We start from the raw sequence: 25957 nt of genomic DNA on the forward strand, positions 1-25957 counted from the left end.
TTTAAAGTCTGCCTAGCAATGTTTACAGTTATGGTGTTTGAATTTGCTCTGTTTGTTTAACAGGCAACTGAAGAGGTGTCAAAAAACTTGGTGGCTATGAAGGAAATCTTGTATGGCACAAATGAAAAGGAACCACAAACAGAGGCTGTTGCTCAGCTTGCTCAGGAATTGTACAACAGTGGCCTTCTGGGAACCCTGGTGGCTGATCTCCAGCTCATAGATTTTGAGGTGATACAGAAGATCTATAGCATTTCACACTTGCAGTAAGACAGTAGCCTTAAAAAAGTTAAATGCCATGTGAATAGGAATTCAGATGTTTATCAAATCCCAAATGGCGTAAAAATATAGATAGTTGCTTGCTTTTCCAGGAGTGAGTGTAGTGGTTAAAAAAATCTATGGTTGGGTTTCCAGGATTATGACCCAGGAGGGATCTTGTAAGAGCAGAGTGGGCAAATGATAGATGTTCTAGAACGTTGATAGCTTCTAAGCTGCACTCTGTATATCTTATGAAAAACCTAACTTGCCCCCAAAGTTACACTGAGTAGCAAAGCAATCAGTATGTTCTGGTAAATATTTCATGTACCAAATTTAGTAGAAGAATTGAAGTATTCCAATGGTAAAATGCTTGTGTAATAAGTGCAATATTAAAAGAAAAGACTTAATTTAGCTTGACCCTAATATCTATGGGTTTTCCTATCACCCTGGCATCACTGAATGTCAGCACATAACTATAACTTTTTACTTAAAGGTATAAACCAGCTGCCATGACTTTCTTATTTTAGAAGTGTTCATGGTGGGCAGAGTCTGTATGTGTAGCGTTTCTGCTTGTAACGCTGCCACATACAGAGAGATATTCTCTTTTGTGCAAGGGATCTAATGTCAGTTCTGTTGTTAGCATCTCTGCTTGCAAGCTGCAATGAGAAGCATTTATGTCCCCTCCCTCCATCCCTCCTGCACTCCCTCCCCACGCTCTCTATTTTAAGCATGACTTTCTATTTTTTAAATTTATATAGTTAGGCCTCACCACTCCTTCCTCTCCTCCATGACTCACAGTGCTCACATGCACTCAGAGCTTGGAAACCGTCCACTCAAATATTTCTGTATGAGAAGCATTTGACTGGACCAACGATGACACGGTGTAACTTCAGACGGGAGTGGAAAAGAGGGAGGAGTGCCTTCCCTGGCTCTGGATTCTAGGTAAGTTTTTTAAACCTATTTTATAGTTTTTCGTTTTTTTTTTTTATTATTATTATTATTTTTATTATTACATATAGGGGTGGACAGGGTCAGTAGTGCCCAACAGGGCATTATAAAGGAGAAAAGAATGTAATGCTGAAAAATAGGTTATAGTAACCCATTAAGAAAACTGCTTAAATCCGTGAAAAGTAGCATTAAATTGAGCCATGTCTTAAAGGCATGTAGTTAGTGTGAGTGGGAAATGTTATAATAGACCAAAGGAGAGAAATTGGTAGTATTGACCAGCTGTTCCCTTATACTTCTTATGTCTCCTTGATCCCATTCTAGAAAAATAGAATGTGACAGCAGATAAGAACCATTCGGCCCATCTAGTCTGCCCAATTTTTAAAAATACTTTCATTAGTTCCTGGCCTTATCTTATAGTTAGCCTTATGCATATCCCACACATCCTTAAACTCCTTCACTGTGTTAACCTCTACCACTTCAGCTGTAAGCCTATTCCATGCATCCACTACCCTTTCAGTAAAGTAACACTTCCTGATATTATTTTTAAACCTTTGCCCCTCTAATTTTAGACAATGTCCTCTTGTTGTGGTAGTTTTTCTTCTTTTAAATATACATTCTAGTCTAACACCTGTGTATTTGCCTGCCAAATTACTTCCAATGAAAGAAGTAGAGTGAAGGGAGAAACACAAGTGCAATAACTAACTAAATAAAGCACGTGGAGCATATTTCATTCGTATTCTGAGTTGGTCATGAATGCATATATAGGAAGTGATGTGTTAACAAATAAAGAAGAGAATCCTGTAAATGTCTAACAGCAGAATATGAGTGTGGGGGGAAAGCATAAATGCTTGAAAAATATTTAAACGGGGGCTAACAGAGTTCCAAATGAATTGTTCCACCATCTCATGCTGTGGCATGAGGATTAATTACATTATTTTGTCTCTTCCCCAGACGATGAATTTAATTAGTGGGGTGACCCATAAGACTCATAAGCTGTAATATAAATTAGGCACAGGGATGTCCCCCTGCTCCATGACTTCATATATGCTCCAGAGAGATACTCTGCCACCTGGGATGAGTTATTACAGTTTCCAGTTAAAGGAAGCCACGTGGATACCAAATCAAGTGTGATTATACTATTAGTCACATATATTCAGCTTCTATCCATTCAAATATACTTAAAAAAAATTAAAAATCGGCATTCAGCTAGAATCTAGAATAAACCAGAATGTTGTCAAACTTTGCTGCTACAAATTTGGAGCTTGTATTCGTGTAATCGCTAGCAAATTATCCCACGCCCAATAGTGCTAGTCTAATCACTAGCAAAAAATATCATCGATTGTGAATAGATACTGAATTTGTTACACTTTCTCAATTCCCAGGTTATTCCAATTTTTTTCTGCAGTAATTCCCACCTGTAGCCCTCAAAGTAAAGTTCTCCCCTTGCTTACACAAATTTACAATTTCTTCTTTTTCAGGGCAAGAAGGATGTGGCTCAGATCTTCAATAATATTTTGCGAAGACAGATTGGCACGCGAACCCCTACAGTGGAATATATATGCACCCAGCAGAATATTCTCTTTATGCTTTTGAAAGGGTAAGAGCTCTGTTTACTATGTTAACTTTGCAAGGGAAACTTAGAGTCTAGGTGAACAGACTGCCTAACTCTGGGCAAGAATCTGATATCCTAGACACGTGTAGGTTATTTTCTTTGTGTTGCATACTCATGTTCCCTGTTTTATTTCATTTTTCAACCCCCTGTTAATGCAACATCTTCAGATACGAATCTCCTGAGATTGCTCTGAATTGTGGGATCATGTTGCGGGAGTGCATTCGGCATGAACCACTTGCAAAGATCATCCTGTGGTCTGAGCAGTTCTACGACTTCTTCAGATATGTAGAGATGTCGACGTTTGATATTGCCTCAGACGCATTTGCAACATTCAAGGTGACAATTCTTTTTGTTTGTTTTTTCTCTCTCACTTTTATAGTAAAACTAGTTCAAATACATCTCATTCTCAAATGTTCTCTGACATTTTTTAAATGTATTTTTTTCAAGTATACAGCATTACAATCTTTTAAAAAATGTATTCGATATCTACCAGGGTTAAGCAAATATATAAATTATTAAACTTGTATGTTTTAATGTTATTTTAGTTAAATTAAACAATTCATGTTGTTCTCCAGATATGGGTGACTAAACTTATAAACTGGGGATAATTCACCTTGCAAGAATTTGATCATTATATATGTATTTCTAATGGTATACAGTATAACATAATCAGTACTGATATAACGTTTAAACTAATCTGAAAATTTATAATTCTAAATAGGAATTCTTTATCTGGTTGCAAATGTTAAATTTATTAAGGTTATTCACAAAGTAAGAATTCAAGGTTAAGTTAAAGTGAATTTCACATTTAAGGACAAAATAGCAGTACTGAACACATTCTCCCAGTCAGCTATGCTTTCTGCTTGGCTATTTTGGCCTTAAATTTGAAATTCCCCCTAAATTCTCACTTTGTACGTAACCCTGTGTAACAATCAGCAAGAATGAGTCTTCATTCGTTTAATTTTTTAAATCATGATTTAAATTGAATTTTACAGGCTAGTGACTAAAATCATGATTTAAATCAACTCTACCCTGGTATCTACACAAATTTGTTTTAATAATATGTTTAGCAGAGGTTGTGTGAATATTTGCATGTTCAATACCAGTACTCTCCAAGAACAATTATTTTCGAGTGACAATATCTCATGTTACTGTAATAAACCTTTTTTTCTATTGGTTTTCTGCATTTCAGTTCCCATTTTCCTGTTCTTTATCTTTACTGTACAACATTAAAAATGAAACCTGCTCTAAATATGGACGTTGGCTAAAAGGTTCTTCTGTGTTTTTTTATTTTATGTATATTTAGGATCTGCTAACAAGACACAAGTTACTGAGTGCAGAATTCCTTGAGCAGCATTATGACAGGGTAAGATTCAGTCTCTGTGAGATTCTAGATCTATTACTTATTTGCCTTTTATCATTAGTTTGCCAGGAGTACACATTCCACCTGTTCTGTGTAGTCAGTCCGTTTCAAATCATTCTTGTAGTCCCTGCACGTTCCTAATGGCACTGCATGATTACAGCTCTGTCTAGAGGTACACTGCTTCTAGGTTCAGAACACTATGCTGTAATGATTCTTAACTGGCTGAGGAGAAAGGGCACTATGGAGAAATGATATATATATATATATATATATATATATAATTTTTTTTTATATATATATAAACATTTAAAATGTTTATTTTTGATTTAATCGTTTCAATTGTTCCTTTTACGGATCTTGAAGTAAACATGAATCCTGTTTCGTTAGTTGTTTTGATCCATATTTATAGAGATGCTTAATGTATTACCTGCCTCAAACATCTTACTTTACAACGGACCTTTAGGTTCATGCTCTATTCCAAAGTAATACATGTTACTGATATGTAGTAGTAGCTCTGTTTTTTTATCTCTAACTTACAGATACTAACAGATACACATTGTTACAGGCATAGGTTATGCCATTGCACATTGTTTTTAGCAGACATACATAGCTTTATGAATTGTACCACTAATATCCACACACAACTTTACCTTGTTTTACTCATCTATTCCACTAATTCACACTGTCTTGTATTACACACTAGCCACTAGTCATAATGCTTTTTACAGTAAAGAATGCACATTATTGGTATCTGTGATATATTTCTCCCAGTGTTATTAGATACCACACTCTGCTATATGTAGCACCTTCTTCCTGCTTAATGACATCTGGTTTCTCTTCTCAGTTCTTCAGTGAGTATGAGAAGCTATTGCATTCTGAAAACTATGTGACAAAACGGCAGTCACTTAAGGTATGTCTGTTATATCCTGTTTCATCCCTTAGTGTTTTTCTGTACTGTACATATGTGCTTAAGCATCACTTGCTATAGTGCCCTGGTAATTTAATTTCATTATCATGGTCGTCTTCAGCAGAAGAAATCTCACTTTTTTTTTTTAACATGTAAGGGAAAAAAAAGTTAATAAATTCTGTCTACAAAAGGTATTTCCAGCCTTGGCAGTCCAACTGTTAAACAAAGGAGGATGTTTAAATATGTAGGACCAATGTTTAACATTTTATATCTAGACATCTCTTCATTTGCCAACAACCACCTCAATGCCTTGGATGGCCTAGAGCTTTCATCATTATTGTTATTTAATTTATAACATGCCAGCTTTTAGGCATCATGTACAATACATAAACAATATTGGGTGATGTGGCTGTGCTCATATAACTTTACACTGTGATGGAACTGGACAACAATTAGACAGTAGGTATTGTATCTAGAATATATAGCCTTTTATGAATATAAACCGTACCGTGTAACTGTATAAATTATTTGCATAGATTGTGTAAAATGGTTCAGGCAAGTTGTACGAAATGGCTAGTGTCCTGTGAGGAAATTAAATACTCTGTCGTTTCATTTGGGTGAAGTTATATAGTGTTATAGATTGAGGTACATTGCGTTTCATAAGAAAAGGATCAGTTGGGTCATCAAACAGTATATTTACTTAGTGCTTGCTTTCCCAAAGGTGGGAATAAAAGTGAAAAAAAACAATAAAATAAGTATTGTTATGAATTTAAAATTAACCTACTGATGCTTAATGTGCATGTGTGTATTTAAACAGATGGAGACTTACTGATATTTTATATTTTATTTTTAGCTTTTGCTAAAATGAGAATTGTCAGGAAATTCAAAAGGAAATTCAAATCTAAGGCCACAGTAGCAGAACTGGAAAAATTCTGCAAGTCATATATGCTTCCGTTCTGGCTACTTTGGCCTGAAATGTTACATTCCATTTTAGTTTCCTACAATTCTCACAGTAAATAACGCTGTTTGTATAATGCTTTGTGCATCAATTTTGCAATAATGGAAAAGTAAAACCCAGCAACTCAGCTATATTCTCCTGCTTCCAAGAGAAAATGCTGAGATGCCTGAAGGTAAAAATATAGCTGCACATGACCCATAAACTCAAAGAATTTAAGGGTTATGGACATATCATTGTAATTGGGTGGCTTCTGTAAACCAGTGTTCCGTTAAATTTTATTTATTCGGTTTTATTTTTATTCAGTATACAACTTTAGCTGACCTTAAACTGAATTTAATATTTTTATATAAGCTTTTCAAATGCTTTGGTATTTTTGAATAAACTTTTTAAATATAAAAAAGATATATATATATATATATATATATATATATATATATATATATATATATATATATATTTAAAAGTCTATCAAAATAATACAATATTTAAATAATTTTTAAAAGTTTACCCAGAAATATTAAATTGAGGCCTCTATTTCATGTTTGGCTTCTGTGTAAATTTCAGCTGGCAGCCATGACCTATTTGGTTATATTTCCTGATTGGATAGACACATCACTCCCACTGAAAGCACTAGAGGAAATTGTAAAAGTGTGTCTTTTATATGTAATCTTCAATGGAATTCATTAACAAAATAGTGATCTCCTGTTTTTGAGTGTCCCTATAATTTAGTGATTTATTTCTAATATTGTGATTGACATGAACTGACATTTCTTTATTTTCTTTGTACCCATTTTTTCCTTTATCTACCTCTGTTTGTTTCCGTACAATTACCTTTCCTTTTTACTTGCAACTTTTTTTTTTTACATTTTATTTCCTCTCCTCTATTGCTTCTTCTTACACACTCACATTCTCTCTTATTTTGTTGTCTCTTTTGGTTTATTTTTTCATCTTCCTCTTGTACCTCGGTCTCTTCTGCCTACAGCTACTCGGAGAACTTTTGTTGGATAGACACAACTTCACAATTATGACTAAATATATAAGTAAACCAGAGAACCTCAAGTTAATGATGAACCTTCTACGTGACAAGAGTCGCAACATCCAGTTTGAAGCTTTTCACGTGTTTAAGGTGATGATGGGGCAAGTTTTTATTGTGGCGAAGTGAAAACAATATTCCAGCTGAGTGAAGTGTGTTTTGGGTGATAAGAAGGGCAGATTGTGAAAGAGAAGACATTGTTGATGAAATTGGATATATATGTATCTTCATGGTGTGAGTGTCTCCAAAGTTGTAGGACGCAATAAGAACTCTCCAGATTTGTGGGCTCATTTTCGATCTTTCTAATTGTTGAATAGATCTATAAACTGGAACTTAAGGGGTTAAGTTAAAGAACTATCAAGGGTAGTCTATTAACTTCTTTATTTTTTATTTCTTACACAAAAAGAATAATGGACGGCTCTGAAAATATATCACTAGTCACATGAAAATGTTCTTTATCCACTTGGTTGTGAACATAGCACAATTATTTACTACAGTACTGTGCAACAGGTAGAAATGCTATTATTTAACAGGATGTACAGTGAGTGAATAGAAGAAAGAACTGAGAAGACAGAAGCATGAAACCGATCACTCTTTGGAAACGAGCTAAGCAGGGCTTAACTTGGAAGAGCTAATGGAAGTTCCTGCTAAAGAACGACTAGCTCTGAGGAGATCGTAGTGAAGGCAGGGAGCCAGGGGTGGAGAGTGGGTGGGTGCAATAGTGGTTGTGGTGCTGGGAATGTTCCTTTAAAATCCTATTTACTCAGCAGCACAAAATAGTAATTTTTGACAGAGATTTTATAAAATTTAAATGAATTCAAGTAAACAAATTAAAGTTTTTACGTATCTTGCTCCCAAAATAAAAGCATTTTATGGAAAGTTATGAGTGCAATGGAATTATAGAAGTCCAGTTGGAACTCTGAATGACCCACAGATAAAGATCTTTTATTTAATTTTTCACTACAACTTAGTTTTAATGAATTAAAAAAAGTTTATTTTTTTCTCCATCTTTTAACAGGTATTTGTAGCCAACCCAAACAAGACTCAACCTGTTCTTGACATCCTTCTAAAGAACCAGAGCAAGCTAATCGAATTCCTCAGCAAGTTCCAAAATGACCGCACTGAAGACGAGCAGTTTAACGACGAGAAAACGTACCTAGTGAAACAGATCCGTGATCTGAAAAGACCCGCACAGCAGGATGCCTGAGGTGGATAGGGAAGGGAGGGAGAAACCAATCCCAGCGCTTGCTGCGAGAGTATTCAGCATCCCGTGGACTTCGCTAGCAACATCCTCACATCCTAACCTCAACGGTTTCACCTCATTCTCTTTATTCCACTTGCATTTGAAGTTTTAGTCTGAGTGTAACTCCTTACCAGCTGGAAAAGCCCAAGTGCTGCACTACCCCCAGCAGCTTAGGGGTTAAAAGATGAGTTCATTTCAACTTTTTTGTTTTGTTTTGTTTTTTATCCCCACTCTTGCACATTTGCAGCACCGGATGAAATTCTTCCCCTCACCTTTCCTCCTTGTTGCATCATCACGGGATTGAGACTCTCATTATCAAAAGATCAGAGGGGGAGGGGAGCGTAATGTAAGAGATCTTAGTATCTCAAGCGCGTGTATAGTTACTAGTCTGGGTTTTGGATAAGATGGCATACATGTTTTCTTTTTTTTTTTTTTTTTTTCATTCTTTTTTTCTTTTTCTTTTTTATGCAAGGCGTTGCATGCTTGCAGAAACAAATGAAAACAAAAATCTGGTTTCCATCAGCATATTTGCACATAAACTTGTTAGAAAAATCGAGCACAAAATCTGAAATGTGCATAGCTGGTACCCTTAGTTAAAACAACATGCCTTGATTGCATACCGAAACTACCAATAAAATGCAACAGTGCAGTGCTTTTATTTGAAATAAAGAGGAGCAGAGCGGACCGTGCGGAGGAGTAGAAAATAGAAATGGAATATTCTGTGGTCAACGTGTATTTTAAGAGTGTGAATTGGGGAGCAGCTTTCTATAGAGGGTTGTGTAAAGATGAGTGTACATTCATTATATATGCTTTTCAACTGCTTTCTTGCTTCCTTTGGCAGCGTGTGTTGTTTTAGCAGGCGTTTAGGATGAATATGAAAAAAAGCAGCATCTTATGCACTTGGGAAAGTTATCTTCTCATCTAAAAATGCCGCTCCACAAATGGTGCTGAGTGTATCTGCACTGTTTAACTTTGTGCAGAGAATAGTGGTTGATGACCCAGCCACCAATAAAACTCTTTTAATTGAAAGTAAGAAATTCAAGCAATCCCTCGGACCCTAATTACAACCTGATACCATATACCTTGTCTGATAGAGCAGTGTGGAAAGTACTGAAAACATGCTTGCATATCACACTGAAGAAATTGGACATATTACTTCTAATTGCATAGGAAGGAAAGGGGCATGGAGTCGACCTGGCCCATGGCGCATAGTAGATGTCACAGGTGGATGAAACTAAGGAGTGTGTCATACTTAAATCGCTTTGTGCAGCAGCATTTCCCTCTAAGGTCTATGAACAGAAAATGCTGTTTTAGCTCCACTGACCACTCTCCTCCTGTTAACACTTCACAACTAGCTTAGTCTACCTTGCCCTGAGTGACCCTCATGGATTTGGATGCGAAAACCAATGTTGATTTATTAATTTACTCTTTCCCAGCAGATTATGCTGAGGCATCAAAATTCTACACAGCATACATATAGGATAAGCTATAACTGTGCTGTATTTATGGCGACATGCCAACATCCATTGCACTGCCATAACCTAGTCTATATAAAAAATGTAAATGTTGGTCAGGGTGGAGAATGTTAAATGTATGACTGTCTATGGTGCGAATTGCACTGATTTGGGCTTGTGTACTGTTTTTAAAACCCAGTCCTATTTCATCTGGTCCTATCGCTCCACCCATTTCCCTCCCAAAATATTCTCCTAATGCAGGTTATATCTTGTATTTGTAATATGTTCCTTGTTAATGCTCATGTTATAATTTGTTGTCCTGATCATCCTTTTCACTGACTGTGCGTCTTGGTTCAGTGGCTGTGCTTCTTGTGTAATGCGGTTGAGATGAAGTGCAGTGAGCTATTAGGGAAAAAAAAGCAGACTTAACACTGGAAGTGAATTCACAGACTGAGCCTAAAAAAAGACATTTTGCCCAACTAAAAACTGGTCCCCTACATAACAAAAGTAGCACTTATACAAGGAATTAGTAGATTTTCATTGAGCAAAACAAAATAAGTGACGTGTTCTGAATACCAGTTTATGGATCTCTATCGTATAACAATTGAGTTATCATGAAGATTGGTTCTCATTAAGGACATGGTTGAGTTCCTGTTTACTAGCGTGTGCTATATTGCAGGAATGTAACACATATGAATATAAAAGGCAACTGATTGGTCTGAATTGCTAAATCTAAATGCAGGTTGTGCTTGACAATAACCTTTCTGCTTTGTGAGTGGCTGCGTGTGTGTGTCTTTTGAAAGCTCAATATTATAAGGTTGTGGCTGTCTTGTCTATGTATTATGAAGGTTTTGAGGTGGTACAAGGTGCATGGCAGGGTAATGTGTTGTATGTCCATTACCGCAGTTTTCATTTGACTGATAAAATAAGAGAAAAAACACGCTCAATTGGTTTAATCCGGCCACAAGATTTAATGCCAAAACTGTCAGTCATCCACATTTAAAGTAAGTGGGAGATGAGACAAACATGAAGATGGAAAAAGGTATCTTGTTTTCCACATCATTGCTATAAGATATGTGAGGGATGTTCTGCCTGGTGCATGTAGCTGGAACAGTGCATGTGGTTTGATCCCCACCAAATAACCCCCCATTTTTGGGACATTGTTTATTTGATGGCCTCAAACCTCCCCTGAAAGATGCTGAAACCACAGCCTTGGGTGAAGGTATAAACGCTGCTTTCATGCAGATTTGCTTTGGGTTTATTTGGAATCTGTGTACATAAGTTTTTGGCCTCTTATTCGTAAAGAAAAAAAAAATAAACTGTACAGCAAATGATTGATTATTCTAATGATTCTTCTAACTATGTCCTTTAGTATGCATGGTGCTTGTGTGTGTGTATGTGGGTAATGTTGATTCTCCAAGTAAACCTGGGAAAAACACAACTCCCTTGGAGCTAAGGCGCACACATTCATGGGAAATAAAAATGAAAGTGCCATCCTATGGTTATGTTGTATACTTTCTGTATGTTTGTAGGTCCAATGTTTGCAAAGTGCTTCAGATAGAGATGAAGTACCAGCTATTGCATGTGTGATATGTATACAGATGTTTGAGAAAATAGGTACGGGTGTCTGTCACTATCCAATAATACGTACAAACTAAATTCCAGCACCAGTGGGACCTTTTTGAACTAGACACAGGCCACTTATGTTTTATACAATAGCCGCTCAAGTGTGCAAATACAAACAAAAGTGGGTATTTTAAAATGACAAGAAATGTATACTCTTCCTGAAAATGTGTATTCCCCCGGATGTTTTATGTTAGTGGCGTTCTGAAGAGCTTCATAAAATTGACTATTATTCATTTTCAATAATGGAAGGGACTCAAACCTAGTGGTAATGAACAGGAAAAAACTATTTTAAATCTATGTGTATATGTTATGTATGCTGTGATTTAACATACATACATACATACATTCATAAGAGTTTTATGCTAAAATTCCAAATTGAGACACTGAAACAGTCAAATATACTCTATAACATAGCTGTGAGAATCGGTGCTGCAAGTCAATGTCAGCTAACATTGGACATTTCCCAGGAAGGTGCACAGTTCAGTGAAAGACCGATATCCCCCTGCCATTAGCAGTTGCTGTTCTTAGTCCAGAGAGCTGAAAACGGTAACGCCTGTGGTAGTTTTGGGGGTTTCATTTTACATAGTTACATAGCTGAAATGTTTAGGTTAACAGGTTGTCGCTGGATAAAGGGCCTCCTGCCTTTTTCTAATGTAATGTCTATCAAGTAAGAATATCTTCCTCACAAATAATGGGATCCAGGGATATAAGTTAAAGGGAAACGTGTATTTCTAACATTAGTTTCTTCCTAGCAATTTAGATTTCGCAGTGACCTCCCCAACCCACCCATCCACCCATAGAAGGTAAATAAAGAAGTTGATCCCACGCTATGCCAGTCTTGCTGCTGCAGATGGTCGGTCTCTGAGATCATCGTGACTGCAATGAGCCAGTCCAATGCTTCTTTAGATAGAGGGAGGGGGGGGGGACTAGTGCGCATGCACTGCAACCGTTATCTCCTCATAAAGTACATCAATGCTTCATGTGCAACATTCGGCATCTTCATGCAGAGCATAAGGATGTCAAATGTCAGTCCTGCAAATATTTTAGGACTGTGATGGGGCAACACCTCTTGTGGCTCTCTGACCGCAACTTGGGGTAGTGAACATGGAGCAGTCAGAGACTGCAGGGAAATAACACTTATGCTAAATCAACTGCATTAAACTGTCCCTTTGACTTGAGACTAAATTATGTATTGTTAGGCTTGACTTTTAACAATCAGTCAGTTATCCCCACCTGGAAACTACGCCGTCCTGTGTAATAAATCATCCAAAGAGGCAATTACTAGAATATTAAGTATATATGCCCTATTTTTTCCTCTTTCACAATTTATTTGTAATGTGGACATATGGTATATCTTAATCATTCCGTTCAACCCATGTGGACTGGTGAGAGAGGAGCAAGTTGGTAGTGCACATTGCAAATCTATTGGGATTTGTTCAGAATGAACTTTGACGGATTTTTATTTTTTAAACTCAAATGATCTTTTTTTTGTTTGTTTGTTCATTGCTCAATAGATTGTTTTTGTCATTAATGGGGAAAAAAATGACCTCACCGTAGAGTATTTTCTAAACATTGTTCCTTTCGTATTTTTGCTCAGTAATCTATTATTTAGCAATCTGTTTTGTGATTTATTTATTTTTTTCCCCCTCAACATCTAATCCTCCATACTCTATGGCAGTGGTTCCCAGTCTTATTTAAACAAAGGCACACCTACCTTTTTCATTTTAACTTCACCAACAGCTTATAAATATCACATTTATTTAAAGCCTTGCTAGACATATATTGCAAAAAAATAAATATTAGCATATCTCTTATTTGAAACATGGGAAGCATAAATATCACGTAAATGTATGTTGAAACAAGAATTATGTGTATAGATTGCTGTTCTGATAAACATAAAAATTATTTCCACAATTGTTTTCAATGTATTCATCCTTTATAGAAAGAGCTATAGACTGTATTTTTGCTTACGGTATTACGCTTTGGATATGAAATAGTATTAAAAACAAGGGACCTTCAACACCTCCCTCACTAACTGCAGGAATGTTATGAAGTTTAAAGCTTCATTTATGATGAGGGAGAGGGGCAGTAATTTTCAACTTGCTTGCAGACTTGAAATGCATGGAATAGATTGCTAACTTACCCACGTTAGTTCCTCTGGTAATCATTCTTGGAGTATACATGTAGGTAAGTGAGTCTTTATGAAATAAATTTATTTTTGCAAAACTAACATTACAAAAACAGATATACATGTCTTTTTATTTTTTTAGTATTCAAGGGGTTCAAAACCACATTTTAAGGACTGAATTTAAACCATTACAGCCCTTAAGGTGGTAGAAAGTCATAATGCAAAACTTTAGCATGCTCCCCCCTCTCTAGCTGTTAAACAATTCTCAGCTTTGTTTTCCCCTTGCCTGAAATGAAGGATTTATTAATTATTTGAAGGACGCCCCCACCCCTGTGTATGTAGGTGTGCTAGGCAATATATGGAATCCTCATATTTTCCAGGTTCACCAATGTCAATATGCTTAACAACTCACTCATTTAATGGAAAAGGGAATTGGGTGTGGACCAATGATACTCATCTCTTCCTACATTTAAGGAGCAGAAGGGGCCCCTTGCCGTGGTCCCCTCCACACCCACAATCAGGGCATCCTAATGCCAGTGTGACGATTGCTGCGCATGCACATTAGGTCTCCCCCAATGGCTGACACTGGCAGAAGAGGTGCGAAGGTGGATCCGAAAGACAGCCCTGAGGGTGAACTTTGGTAAGTGACAGGTGTTTTTAACCTCTTCGGCACTATAGGGAGCTATAGTGCAAACAATTGTTTTTCTGGAACTATAGTTTCCCTTTAGGTGCCTATAAGATTGGGGTGGAAAGGGTGGTAAAAAAAAGTGAAGGTAAGAGTGAATGAGCAATCACAGTTTCTCATTGTAGTAATATTTAACCCTTCATCCCCCACCAGTGGGGGAGAGCATGGTGGTTTATCCCACAGACTAGACTAGAAGGTGGTAGTAAGGAGTGCCTGGGTGGTGCGTCTGCCTGCTTGTTTTACTAGTTAATGTAATAATTGCCTAAAGGGAGCCTAGATTTCCCTGCATGTAATTAAATGACCAGAATTCGGAAAACAAATCCTGTAATGTGTGGGTGTTTTTGGTTATGGGGATTTGTTACTTTATATATTAGATAAATGGTCAATGGATGATGTTTAAGCATCAAAAAGGATCAAATTCATATTAATGCCCTTTATTTTCTTTAATTATAAAAAATAAAAATTTTAAGGTAAAAACAGTAAGAACTGACCTAAACGAGCCAATGGCCCTATGTATGAACTTAAGTCTGCTAAACGAGCATGTCCATGTACACCCCTATTCACCACCAGTGTGGCTTTTGTAAAAGACACTAGTTTATATGTATGCCCAGGTCGATCTTATACAAGTCCACAGTTCCTAGCATACTCACTTAATGTATAGTTAAACCTAGTTTCCGACTAGAGCCTTAGCACACCGTAAGGCGCGACCTTAAAGGCTACTATGTGGCACATACTATCACCTGAGGGGTTAGTTTTATTGCTTGATCATCTTACTGTATTCTCGTTTATGTTTCCACTTTTCAATGTCTTCCTATAGCCTACATGTTCGACTTACAGATGACACAAACGCACGCCACACTACTGGCAGCAACGAGCCCACAGACAATAAGGTGACGACCCAACATATAGGTGCAGCTGACCCTACCAGAGCCTGTTCCTAATTGAATACCCTCAGTTTACCCACCAGACACGGCAACCCAGCCAAAAAAGGCAACCCAGCCAAAAAAGGCAACAGAGGTAATGGTACCCTGCAGCGACCACCAGGTGACGTCATATATAGCCTTTTACATTACATTTAGCTTACAACAGGTACCCATTCTTGTCTTACCACACGGGAGACGCGGGACAATGACAAGCAGGTTCATACCACCCAAGCTTTTCGCCAGTAACTGCTCACCCACACACGCGTTCATCCCACGCTGACACCAGTGTAAATCCTTCCCTAAGCACACGTGTACATGCATGTACCCTAAATGCACAACAAAAATAAAGAATTTAAAAAAAAAAAAAACAGTAAGAACAACCATCAAAATTATGTCATAGTCATGCAGCACACCACTTTTTAAGCGTTATAAAAGCAAGATTGGAAAAAGAAAGGGAAAAAAAAAAAAACTACCAGTAGGTGTCTCCTAATGAGATAGTAGTACAGTCTAGATGATTATTGTCACAGTAGGAGAGAAATAAATTAAACATAACTTTTAATGGGTATTGTCTAAAATGAATAACACAATAAGAAGGGGTTAAAAACAAAGACTGTAATTTCCAGTCCTATATACAATGTCTACTCTTGCTGAACCAGCATGAGAAAGACTCTTAGAGGCTCAGGACACCCAGTCGGCAATACTCATGTACTTGATCAGCACTGCCGATAGATACTCTGTCAGCTATCTCACTGAAAACGGGCATCCTGTGAATGAATTATTTAGTCCATTATTTATATGAATTTTTTTTCATTCATGATCTTGCTATCTAGTGGGGGGATTAGTGACAGAGCAGGCATTTAATAAGGGGTGCCCACAAAGGCACGTTAGATCAAACCGCTGCATTTAGCTATAGGAACGTGCTACACTCCTTCCTGTCACTATCTCTTTTTTGTTAATCATTTACCTTGGTCCTTGTAACTTGGGGGTACTAGGTTTTACACATGTAATATATCCTGCCTATTAGTGGCAGCTTTATGGATTTTGTTGGACTCTTTCTGCAGGAGAGTCCAGCTTACTGAGAAGGCAACCACTGCTAGTTTAGCAGCTAGGCAAGAGTTTTTTTTTTAGTGCTGGTTCAGCAAGAGTAGACATTGTATATAGGACTGGAAATTACGGTCTTTGTTTTTAACCCCTTCTTCTTGTGTTATCATTCATTTTAGACAATACCCATTAAAAGTTATGTTTTATTTATTTCTCTCCTACTGTGACAATAATCATCTAGACTGTAATACTATCTCATTAGGAGTCACCTACTGGTAGTTTTTTTTCCTTTCATTTTTCCAATTAACTATTTAGGGGTTATCCCCCATTTCTACACGATCTACCAGTACTTAGTCTCTTTAGGCTCTATTTTTCTTTTTACCTTATTAACCCCCTTAAGGACACATGACATGTGTGACATGTCATGATTCCCTTTTATTACAGAAGTTTGGTCCTTAAGGGGTTAAAGCAAGACCACAGTAGATGTTCGAACTGATGTAATTGTGCCTGCATTGCAGTGCTGTGTCTTGTCACTAGGTGGCAGACATACCTTGAAAGCATGTGCCGTTGAAATGGACACTTCCATTTCTTTGTGGTTTGTATATTGACCGTTCACTTGTTATACTATTGCGCCTATTATACTTTTCTTGGGACTTATAGTGATAAGAAAAGAAACGAAACATGTTTCAGTATAGATTTTGACATGGATAACCGCTATTTCTGAAAATTAAAAATAAAATGGCATATTTACATGAATTACACATGGTAATGGAAATACATAAATGCCTTGTCATAGATATACAGTATAATTCTAAATGCAGCTTTGGGATTTTCAGAAGGTCATGAAGAAATGGATAATCCTTTTGTACAAAGCCAATAAAAATCCAAAATATACAGTTGTGCTCAGAAATTTGCATACCCTTGGAGAATTGGTAATATATGTGCCATTTTAACGAAAACACGAGTCGGCAGGCAAAACACATTTCTTTTATTTCTTATGGGATTCATATTCAACTGTAGGTTATAACAGAATGGCACAATCATAAAACAAAATATGGCATCCAAGAAAAAAAATGAAATGACCCCTGTTCAAAAGTCTGCATACCCGTAGTTCTTAATACTGTGTATTGCCCCCTTTAGCATCAATGACAGTGTGCAGTCTTTTGTAATAGTTGTCTATGAGCCCCTAATTTTTGCAGGTGGTATAGCTGCCCATTCGTCTTGGCAAACTGCCTCCAGGTCATGCAAAGTCTTTTGAACCGCACGTTTGAGATCTCCCCAGAGTGGCCCGATGATAATAAAGTCAGGAGACTGTGATGGCCAATCCAGAACCTTCACCTTTTTCTGCTGTGACCACTGGAGAGTCAACTTGGCCTTGTGGTTAGGGCCATTGTCATGCTGGAAAGTCCAAGTATTAGTGCCTATTTGTAAAAGTGGTGACACTACTTTGGTTTCTAACTATCGCACAACATCATCGCTCCCGGTATTGTCATAAATCTTAGAAAAATGTGTCCATAAGCAACTATTTAAGTACTACCAACAATCTAACTATCTGACCCCCTGATCAATCGGGCTTTCGCCAGAATCACTCCACTACAACTGCCCTCTTAAAAGTTTGCAATGACATCCAAACTGACATGGAACAAGGAGACCTAACTGGAGCTATTTTCCTTGATTTTGCTAAGGCCTTTGACACAGTAGACCACGACATTCTACTCCACAAACTCAAAAACTCAGGTATTGGTGATCATTCGCTAACCTGGTTTCGATCGTATGTATCGGACAGCTCACAGTATGTGTCCATTTCTGACAACGACTCCCACCCTCTCCCAGTCACGTGTGGTGTTCCCCAAGGTTCTATTCTCGGCCCCCTACTATTTACATTATTTATAAATGATCTGCCTAAAGTCTGCAAATCCTCAAATGTACACATGTATGCAGACGACACGGTAATCTATGCAAGCAAATCCAATCTACGGCAGCTTGAGGCTGTGTTCCAAGACCAGTTTACAGAGGTAGAAAAGTGGATCGCAAAAAACAAACTCTTCCTGAACACTGACGAAACTGTCACAATGATCTTTGGAACAGTACCTAAATTACACAATTCCCACCTATCCTTTAAAACAAATTCAAATGGCACACTGACCGCAGTCCACTCTAACAAATACTTGGGTATGATGTTAGACCCCAATCTATCTTTTGGCCTGCACATTGAAAAGCTTGCATCTAAACTTTATCCAAAACTAGGTGCCCTGTACAGAAACAAATCCTGCCTAAGCCCTACAGTAAAGGAAAAGATTGTACAGCAAATGCTGATGCCAATCATTGATTATGGGGATGTAGTATATGCAACTGCACTGCAATCACACATTAATAAACTCAGCCCACCCTACCTGAACAAAATGCTTTCCCCAGCTGTTCCCACTTCCTATAACCTAGTACCAACACTTTACTTAGTCTACCTCAATACAAAAAGAAAGAAGCCCGATCCTCCTTCTCCTACAGAGCGCCGCAATTGTGGAACGACCTCCCGCACAATTTAAAATCTTCCCTAAGCCTAAAGTCCTTTAAGAGATCCTTCTCTACATACCTCAAAACAGAATGCACCTGTTATTGTTGATTATATATTTCCTACCTGTTCTTTGTTAAATTTTGTATTTATTGTGTATTAATATTGTTTTTGTATTTTATTGTACCCTATTGTATCAATGCAATGATTTTTGGACCCAGGACATACTTGAAAATGAGAGAAATCTCAATGTATCTTTCCTGGTAAAATAAAGTAATATTGTGCTCCTTGAAACAACAACACCATCATTTTCCATAGCAGCCTGTATTACTCCTGAGGTTACCTGTGGGGTTTTTTTTTGTATCCCAAACAATTCTTCTGGCAGTTGTGGCTGAAATCTTTCTTGGTCTTCCTGACCTTGGCTTGGTATCGAGGTCCACACATTTTCCACTTAATAAGTGGTTGAACAGTACTGACAGGCATTTTCAAGGTTAGGATATCTTTTGATATCCTTTTTGATCTTTATACAGTTCCATTACCTTGTTACGCAGGTCTTTTGACAGTTCTTTTCTGCTCCTCATCGCCTGCTCAGTGCATCTAGGTGAGAGCTAACAAACTCATTGACTATTTATACACAGACACTAATTGCAATTTTAAAAGCCACAGGTGTGGGAAATTAACTTTTAATTCCCATTTTAACCTGTGTGTGTCACCTTGTGTGTCTATCACAAGGCCAAACATTCGAGGGTATGTACATTTTTGATCATAGCAACTTGGGTGATTTCTATCATTATTATGATTTAAAAAGGAGCCAAAAAACTATGTGATAATAAATTGCTTCATATGATCGCAATCCTTAAATAAAATAATTTTTTTTTTTTTTGCATGATCAGTCAGATTTTCAAAATCAATGCCAAAATTTCAGAATTTTTGCCAGGGTATGCAAACTTTTGAGCATAACTGTAGATGTAGCATAAAATAATTACATTTTACATAACACTCATTATACACCCAATTTCATTTGAATTTAGAAAACAACACAATTTAAAGTGAAAATATAGGATGGAAAGACTTCCTTAACAAGATGTCTACACACATCATAAAGTAAGGTAGCACATTCATAGAAATCTTATTTCTGTTCTGTTTTATATTTGGATGTGAAGTGCAAGGTGGAACTTATAGTACTAAATGATCGCTGCAAATAAATACAAATATATGAGAGAATTCTGGATAAAATAAATCTTAAAGAAACACTTTAGGGTCAGGAACACAAATGACAGAGTGTGGGAAACAAAACTTGAGTGGACTGGCTGACAATGAAATTAGTTAAAGGAACACTATAGTCACCTAAATTACTTTAGCTAAATAAAGCAGTTTTAGTTTATAGATCATTCCCCTTTAATTTCACTGCTGAATTCACTGTCATTTAGGAGTTAATTCACTTTGTTTCTGTTTATGCAGCCCTAGCCACACCTCCCCTGGCTATGATTGACAGAGCCTGCAAGGAAAAAAACAAAACTGGTTTGACTTTCAAACAGATGTAATTTACCTTAAATAATTGTATCTCAATCTCTAAATTGAACTTTAATCACATACAGGAGGCTCTTGCAGGGTCTAGCAATCTATTAACATAGCAGGGTATAAGAAAATCTTAATTAAACAGAACTTGCAATTTAGGAAGCCTAAATAGGGCTCTCTTTACAGGAAGTGTTTATGGAAGGCTGTGCAAGTCACATGCAGGGAGGTGTGACTAGGGTTCATAAACAAAGGGATTTAACTCCTAAATGGCAGAGGATTGAGCAGTGAGGCTGCAGGAGCATGTTCTATACACCAAAACTGCTTCATTAAGCTAAAGTTGTTCAGGTGACTATAGTGTCCCTTTAATGTAAAGCTGACTTTGCTGCTTCAGTCTCTCTAACTCTGTGACATGTTACCGTTCTTCTACACTCACTACATACACATTTTCTCTGTCCCAGACTGTACAGGGGCTTCTGCCTGCTAGTAAGAAGGAAGGAAGGAGAGGAGTAGATAAGTGAGTGCTAGGGGACAGTCCTTAGAAAGCGTGGAGCGAGCACAATATTAGATGAATTTATGCCAAGCTCAGGGTGCTGTCTGCACAGTATGCCCTTAGTTGGCCAGCCTGCATGATTGGCGGGCAGATTTGTTTGGGCATGATTGCCCCTTTGGGCAGTACTGGTTAGATGATTTGCGTCAGTGGCCCACCCTTTTACGCCGCCTACCGAAATCCTGCTTCACCAGACACTGCTGTTAGGAGGTATTGATTTACTTGAAAAATGAAAGTGAGAGATTAGCATAGTTTGTGTTTTCTTAAATCTATTTCCTGCGAGTTTCCCTCCATCACCACCTCCGCCATATACATGACGCTTGGGAGGTATGAGTGTTTAAGTGTTTCCTGTCGATACGATTCTATAATTAGGCCCATCATAATTGTCAGCACCAGGCCCACTGGGCTCTTATTTTGGCCCTGCACAGAGGGGTAATATCAATGGTGAATCGAGAGGTAAAACCTTACTGGTAACACAGTCTCTATCCTATCATTGTTGCAAATGAAAGTTCACTGTGCTCTAAACAGTGGCTGTGCAATACTGGCAATCTACTCAGATCTCAAGAATAACCAAACCGAATTTCTAGTTCAGTGTGTGTCATTTATTTTAAGCCACAATTCCTTTTGGGCCAATGGAAGATTTGGGGCATGAGGGTTGAAATTATTACGCCTGAGTGAAACAAATGGCAGGCAACATATTGCATAGAAAAACACATACCTGGTAAGGGGACTTGTTTACATATTTTGCATTACTAACTATGTCATAGTATATGTTAACTAGTCATGTGATAATTTATCTTACTTTCAATTAGTTTCTTAAATCCGGTCTTTACCGCCGCATTCCGCACACTGTAGATGAGAGGATTTAATATAGGTGTTCCAAATGTAAAAATCACTACAAAAACTCTGTCTTTATCTATTGAGTAGGCTGTCTTAGGGCGCAAATAAAGAAATCCTAGACAGGCATATTCAATTGTTACAACGTTGATATGGGATGAGCAAGTGGAGAAGGCTTTGTGACGACCCACACTTGTGCTTATTTTCAGTATAGCAGAGATTATGTATACATAGGACGTAATGACGAGTAGAAAGTTGGTGCTGAAGAATCCAAGCACAATGGCAAAGATTACAATCTCTACCAGCTCATGGACCTGTGTACTAGGACAAGTCAAACGTAACACCTGTCCAACCTCGCAGAAGAAGTGATCGATTTCTAATTCATCACAAAACGGGAGCGTAAATACAGACAATACCATTAAAAGGGCCATGGCGCAACTAACTATTAATGTAATAGCAAGGAACATCTTACAGATCGCCCAACTCATCACAGCTTTGTAACGGAGAGGGTTATTTATGGCAACATAGCGATCATAAGCCATTACGGTGATCAGGATTATCTGAGCAGCTCCAAAGGCGACAATGCAGAACATTTGAGCTATGCACCGTGGAAAGGAGATAGAATGTCGAGTATTCATTAGATTGACAAGAGTCTGGGGTACCACAGTGGAAGTGTAACAGATATCCAAAACAGACAGGAAACTGATGAAAAAGTACATGGGTGTATGTAAACGTGAGTCAACTTGTATTACCAGAATCAGTAAAGCATTCCCCAGAAGTATTAGCAAATAAATTAGCAGGAAAACGATGAAAAGCAATGATAAAAATCTGGTGTTTAAAAACGCTTGGAAAATAAATTCAGCTGAATGTGTTTTGTTTTGCATGCCTATTGGCTTCCTAGAATCCACCTGCGATAAAAAATTAGTCAGTTTATCAATCGATAAAGTAGGCTATTATTCCTGAGACCTGGAATAAAGGTCTCCGGTTTAGTCTATAAGGGGTGTGTTTGACCAGGTTTTTTAAACAAAAAAATATGTATTGATGAGTGGAGGGGTTTCTTTACTTAACAGGGAAGGTGGTGAATTGAAATTCACTAAACTGTGAAAGCGATAAATGTAAAATATAGTACATTAACCTGAATTTGATTACTCAGTTTTCAAATTACTGTTTGTTTGTTTTATCTTGGCGTTGCAAAATTTTTGAAATTTTTTTTTTAAATTATTTGATGCCAACGTGGAGGAAATAACATAACATAACAGATATTATGTGGATAGTTATTATAATAAATATTAATTATTTTCATGAAGGTAAAAAAAAACACTGAATGTTTATAAATATAGCTGGTTTAGAAATGTGTAAAAAATATTAACCCCTTAAAGACATGTGTGACATGTCATGATTCCCTTTTTTTTCCAGAAGTGCGGTCCTTAAGGGGTTAAACAGGTTGGTTATCAATCCATCTGATTTTATTTCAAATAGATGTTTTGATCTTACAATACATGTATCTCATATGATGGGCCCAATAGACTTTATTACAACTTTGTCTCTACTTTTCAGTGACCAGCCATTGTTGTAATTTCTGACGCTAATGGTTGTGAGTAGCGACTGTTTATCAACTTTATTCTCTATGGTAACTGCTACTTAGAGACTGGCTTCCGACTAGTTTCCAATTCTGGTGCTACTTGTTACCGGCTGCTACTAACCATAACAACTTTACATCAGCCATTTTATTGATTCATCATAAAAATAATGGTCGACGTTTCAGTGCCACCAAGGGGACTTTCATCAGGACAAGTTTTTACAGAACCAGGCATAGAGAACAATGACATTACCTGCAGTGCAAACCCCTTTTTAATATATATATATATATATATATATATTTTTTAGAAACTGCATGCAGATGTTATTGGCATCCAACTGGCTAAAAGTATTGACAAGGTTGTAAATGAGCCCATTGTATTTTGTCAACGAAGGGACCATTTATACTCAGCTGGTGGTGGTGCTTCTCACAAATGTTCCACCAGTGTACCCTTTGAAAATGTTTTCATAAATAAAGAGATGAATGGATCAATTAAACTGATAGCACAAACCAATGAGACAACTGCTATGAAACAAATCACAACAGTTTATTATCAGGAAAAATAGACACAATATAACACAGGTATCTATCACTAAGGGATCAGCAAAGAAATAGGAGGAATTGTCCACATACAGAAATAAGCAACTTTTGTTGAATGTTACATTATGACATCATTGCTTTGTCTTGTTATATCAGTACTTACATTTAAATAACATTATATGAGCCTCCTGTTTGAAATAAATGTAAAAATGTAACAACACATTGACAGAAGAAAATAGAATGAACACAGTAGGTGAGTGTTATATCTTCCTTTATAGTCAATATATGTTTTCTGTTTATTAATTTGTGGCTTTTCAGTTTCTATCAAAGAACGAACACACAAGAAGTATACATTTGTTTTCATCAGTTTCAAGTCATTTAAGGCTCACTTATATTTAAAGGGGGACTATACTGTATCATAAAAATCACATCAAACTTCTATCAACAATTTTTTTTCTTGTTTTCGCCAACATATTCTGCAGCGCTGTACAATTGGAGAAAAAAACAACAACAAAACAGCACGATATACACAAACTTACACAGCAAGTAAAGACGGCTCTGTGTCTGAGCTGAGATCTGGCCATTGGAGATCTTTTATACATTGTGCCTCGTTAGATAGCATGTGAACTTACTCACTAAACATGAGCATTTCTGGGAATCCAAAGTGAATTTTAAAACTTAGTCCACACTACCCGAATTAGAGATGGAAAAATTCTCCAAGTACATTCGGTTTTGAGTTTGGCTATTTTGGCAGCACAAATGCTAAGCAATTTGTTTACAGCATCCTGTGTTTATCAAGTTTTATAATAAGAAAAACAGGATGGTGTCAACAAATAACGTTTGTGTTGCCAGTAAAGGGAGAATTTCTGGGGAAAACAGAGTCCTCCACATTCATATTTCTATATCTTGCTTGGCCGGCATGTGGTCTAGAGACCGTGTACCTTTAAATGAAATATTTGATGTGGGTGATCATTCACTTTCTTCTAGATATTGAAATACATCTGGAATACAGTCTCATTTCCAGATTGCAAAAAATATTAGTGTCTCTCACTACGTTACCGTGAGACACCGAACCAGCCACCACGAGCTGTATAAGATGTAGCTTATTTACAGAGGGCAAAACAGCACTTATCTTAAAATGTTCTGTTTGTAAGAATTGCAGAATTGCAAATCATAACTAATAATGTGAGAGATTCTATTTATTTCCATAAATAACTGTAAACAAACAGGGGCATTTTAAAATAGAATTTAATAACTTTTGCTCCAGAATGTTGTTTCCCCCCCAGACAAAGTAAATTTGCAGACACTTTATATTGGCACCATCATGCTTAATGCTGATGTTTTTTTCAACAAGGACAATGGGCTGTATTCTTATAGTAGAATAAGGGTTTACTCTACTTACTGAATAGTAATTTTTCCATAGACATTGGGGGTGGAATTGCTATTCAATAAACAGAGTAAATCTTTTCTCTGTTATGAGAATCCAGCCCTATGCCTGATAACTCATTTAAGTAACTTACTGTGCAGAAGAGATGTTCCAATAAAGAATTAGCAAAGTTCTAATGTTACCATGGTTTACGCTGTGGCTATGCAGATAATCTCTTGTGTGTGTTTCCTATTCTGTATCGGTGAAGGAAGGTATAAGTATGTTGCCAAATCCCAGCAGGACATTTCCCTTTGGTAAATCTATGGTGATTAAATTGAGTTTAGCCCATATGAAATAAATCGATTTAATTCTTGTGACAATTGTTGAATACACTTAATATTTTGGTTGCCAAAGTAGTAGAGTTTCCATTTAAATTGCTAGCAATTGCCTATACCACAAATTACTTACAAATTCATTAACACAGACAAATCATTTGCTACTATGTTGAGGTAAATTGTGTTCATTTGATTTAGATAAGCATATTTGTGTTTTGGTATCCAAGGGTGTTCTACTACCTTTTTTTTCTGTGAACAGTATGTTCCTGTAATTGAAATCATAGAAGACCTTAGAATGTCAAAGTTGCGCATGCACATTTAGACAAATGGTATAAATATGCATAGGGATTTGGGGTAGTGCGCAGGTAACTATTTTCTCTTATTTTTACATTTAAACAAACAATCGGTTTAATTTTTTCATACATGCAAAAACCAATGTAAACAAGATCCGTATTTATACTTGTATTTCTTTTAAAGGATCTGTGATATTTACCAGTCTGGAAAGTGACATAAGTGTAGACCTGCAGCTTACTAACGTTTCTGTCACAAA

The 25957-nt window shown here is 36.9% G+C and overlaps 2 protein-coding genes across 3 annotated transcripts in view; one reads left to right on the plus strand and one right to left on the minus strand.

Annotated features, from left to right (window-relative positions):
• LOC134586649 (calcium-binding protein 39) overlaps window positions 1–11107 on the plus strand; it is a 35314-nt gene extending 24207 nt beyond the window's left edge. For both annotated transcript variants that reach the window (XM_063442339.1, XM_063442340.1), the window contains 7 exons: window positions 64–228; window positions 2682–2800; window positions 2983–3151; window positions 4122–4181; window positions 5023–5088; window positions 7026–7169; window positions 8095–11107. In XM_063442339.1, coding sequence (XP_063298409.1) covers window positions 64–228; window positions 2682–2800; window positions 2983–3151; window positions 4122–4181; window positions 5023–5088; window positions 7026–7169; window positions 8095–8283 — 912 coding nt within the window. In that variant the 3' untranslated portion in view covers window positions 8284–11107. The remainder of the gene's footprint in view (window positions 1–63; window positions 229–2681; window positions 2801–2982; window positions 3152–4121; window positions 4182–5022; window positions 5089–7025; window positions 7170–8094) is intronic.
• A 10416-nt stretch (window positions 11108–21523) lies between these two features.
• LOC134586167 (olfactory receptor 10V1-like) lies at window positions 21524–22306 on the minus strand. The gene has a single exon (XM_063441670.1). It carries the CDS (start codon window positions 22304–22306, stop codon window positions 21524–21526), a length of 783 nt encoding a protein of 260 aa, XP_063297740.1.
• Window positions 22307–25957: the final 3651 nt, after the last annotated feature.

Source organism: Pelobates fuscus, chromosome 2 (genome assembly GCF_036172605.1).
Source record: "Pelobates fuscus isolate aPelFus1 chromosome 2, aPelFus1.pri, whole genome shotgun sequence".
Taxonomy (NCBI): Eukaryota; Metazoa; Chordata; class Amphibia; order Anura; family Pelobatidae; genus Pelobates; species Pelobates fuscus.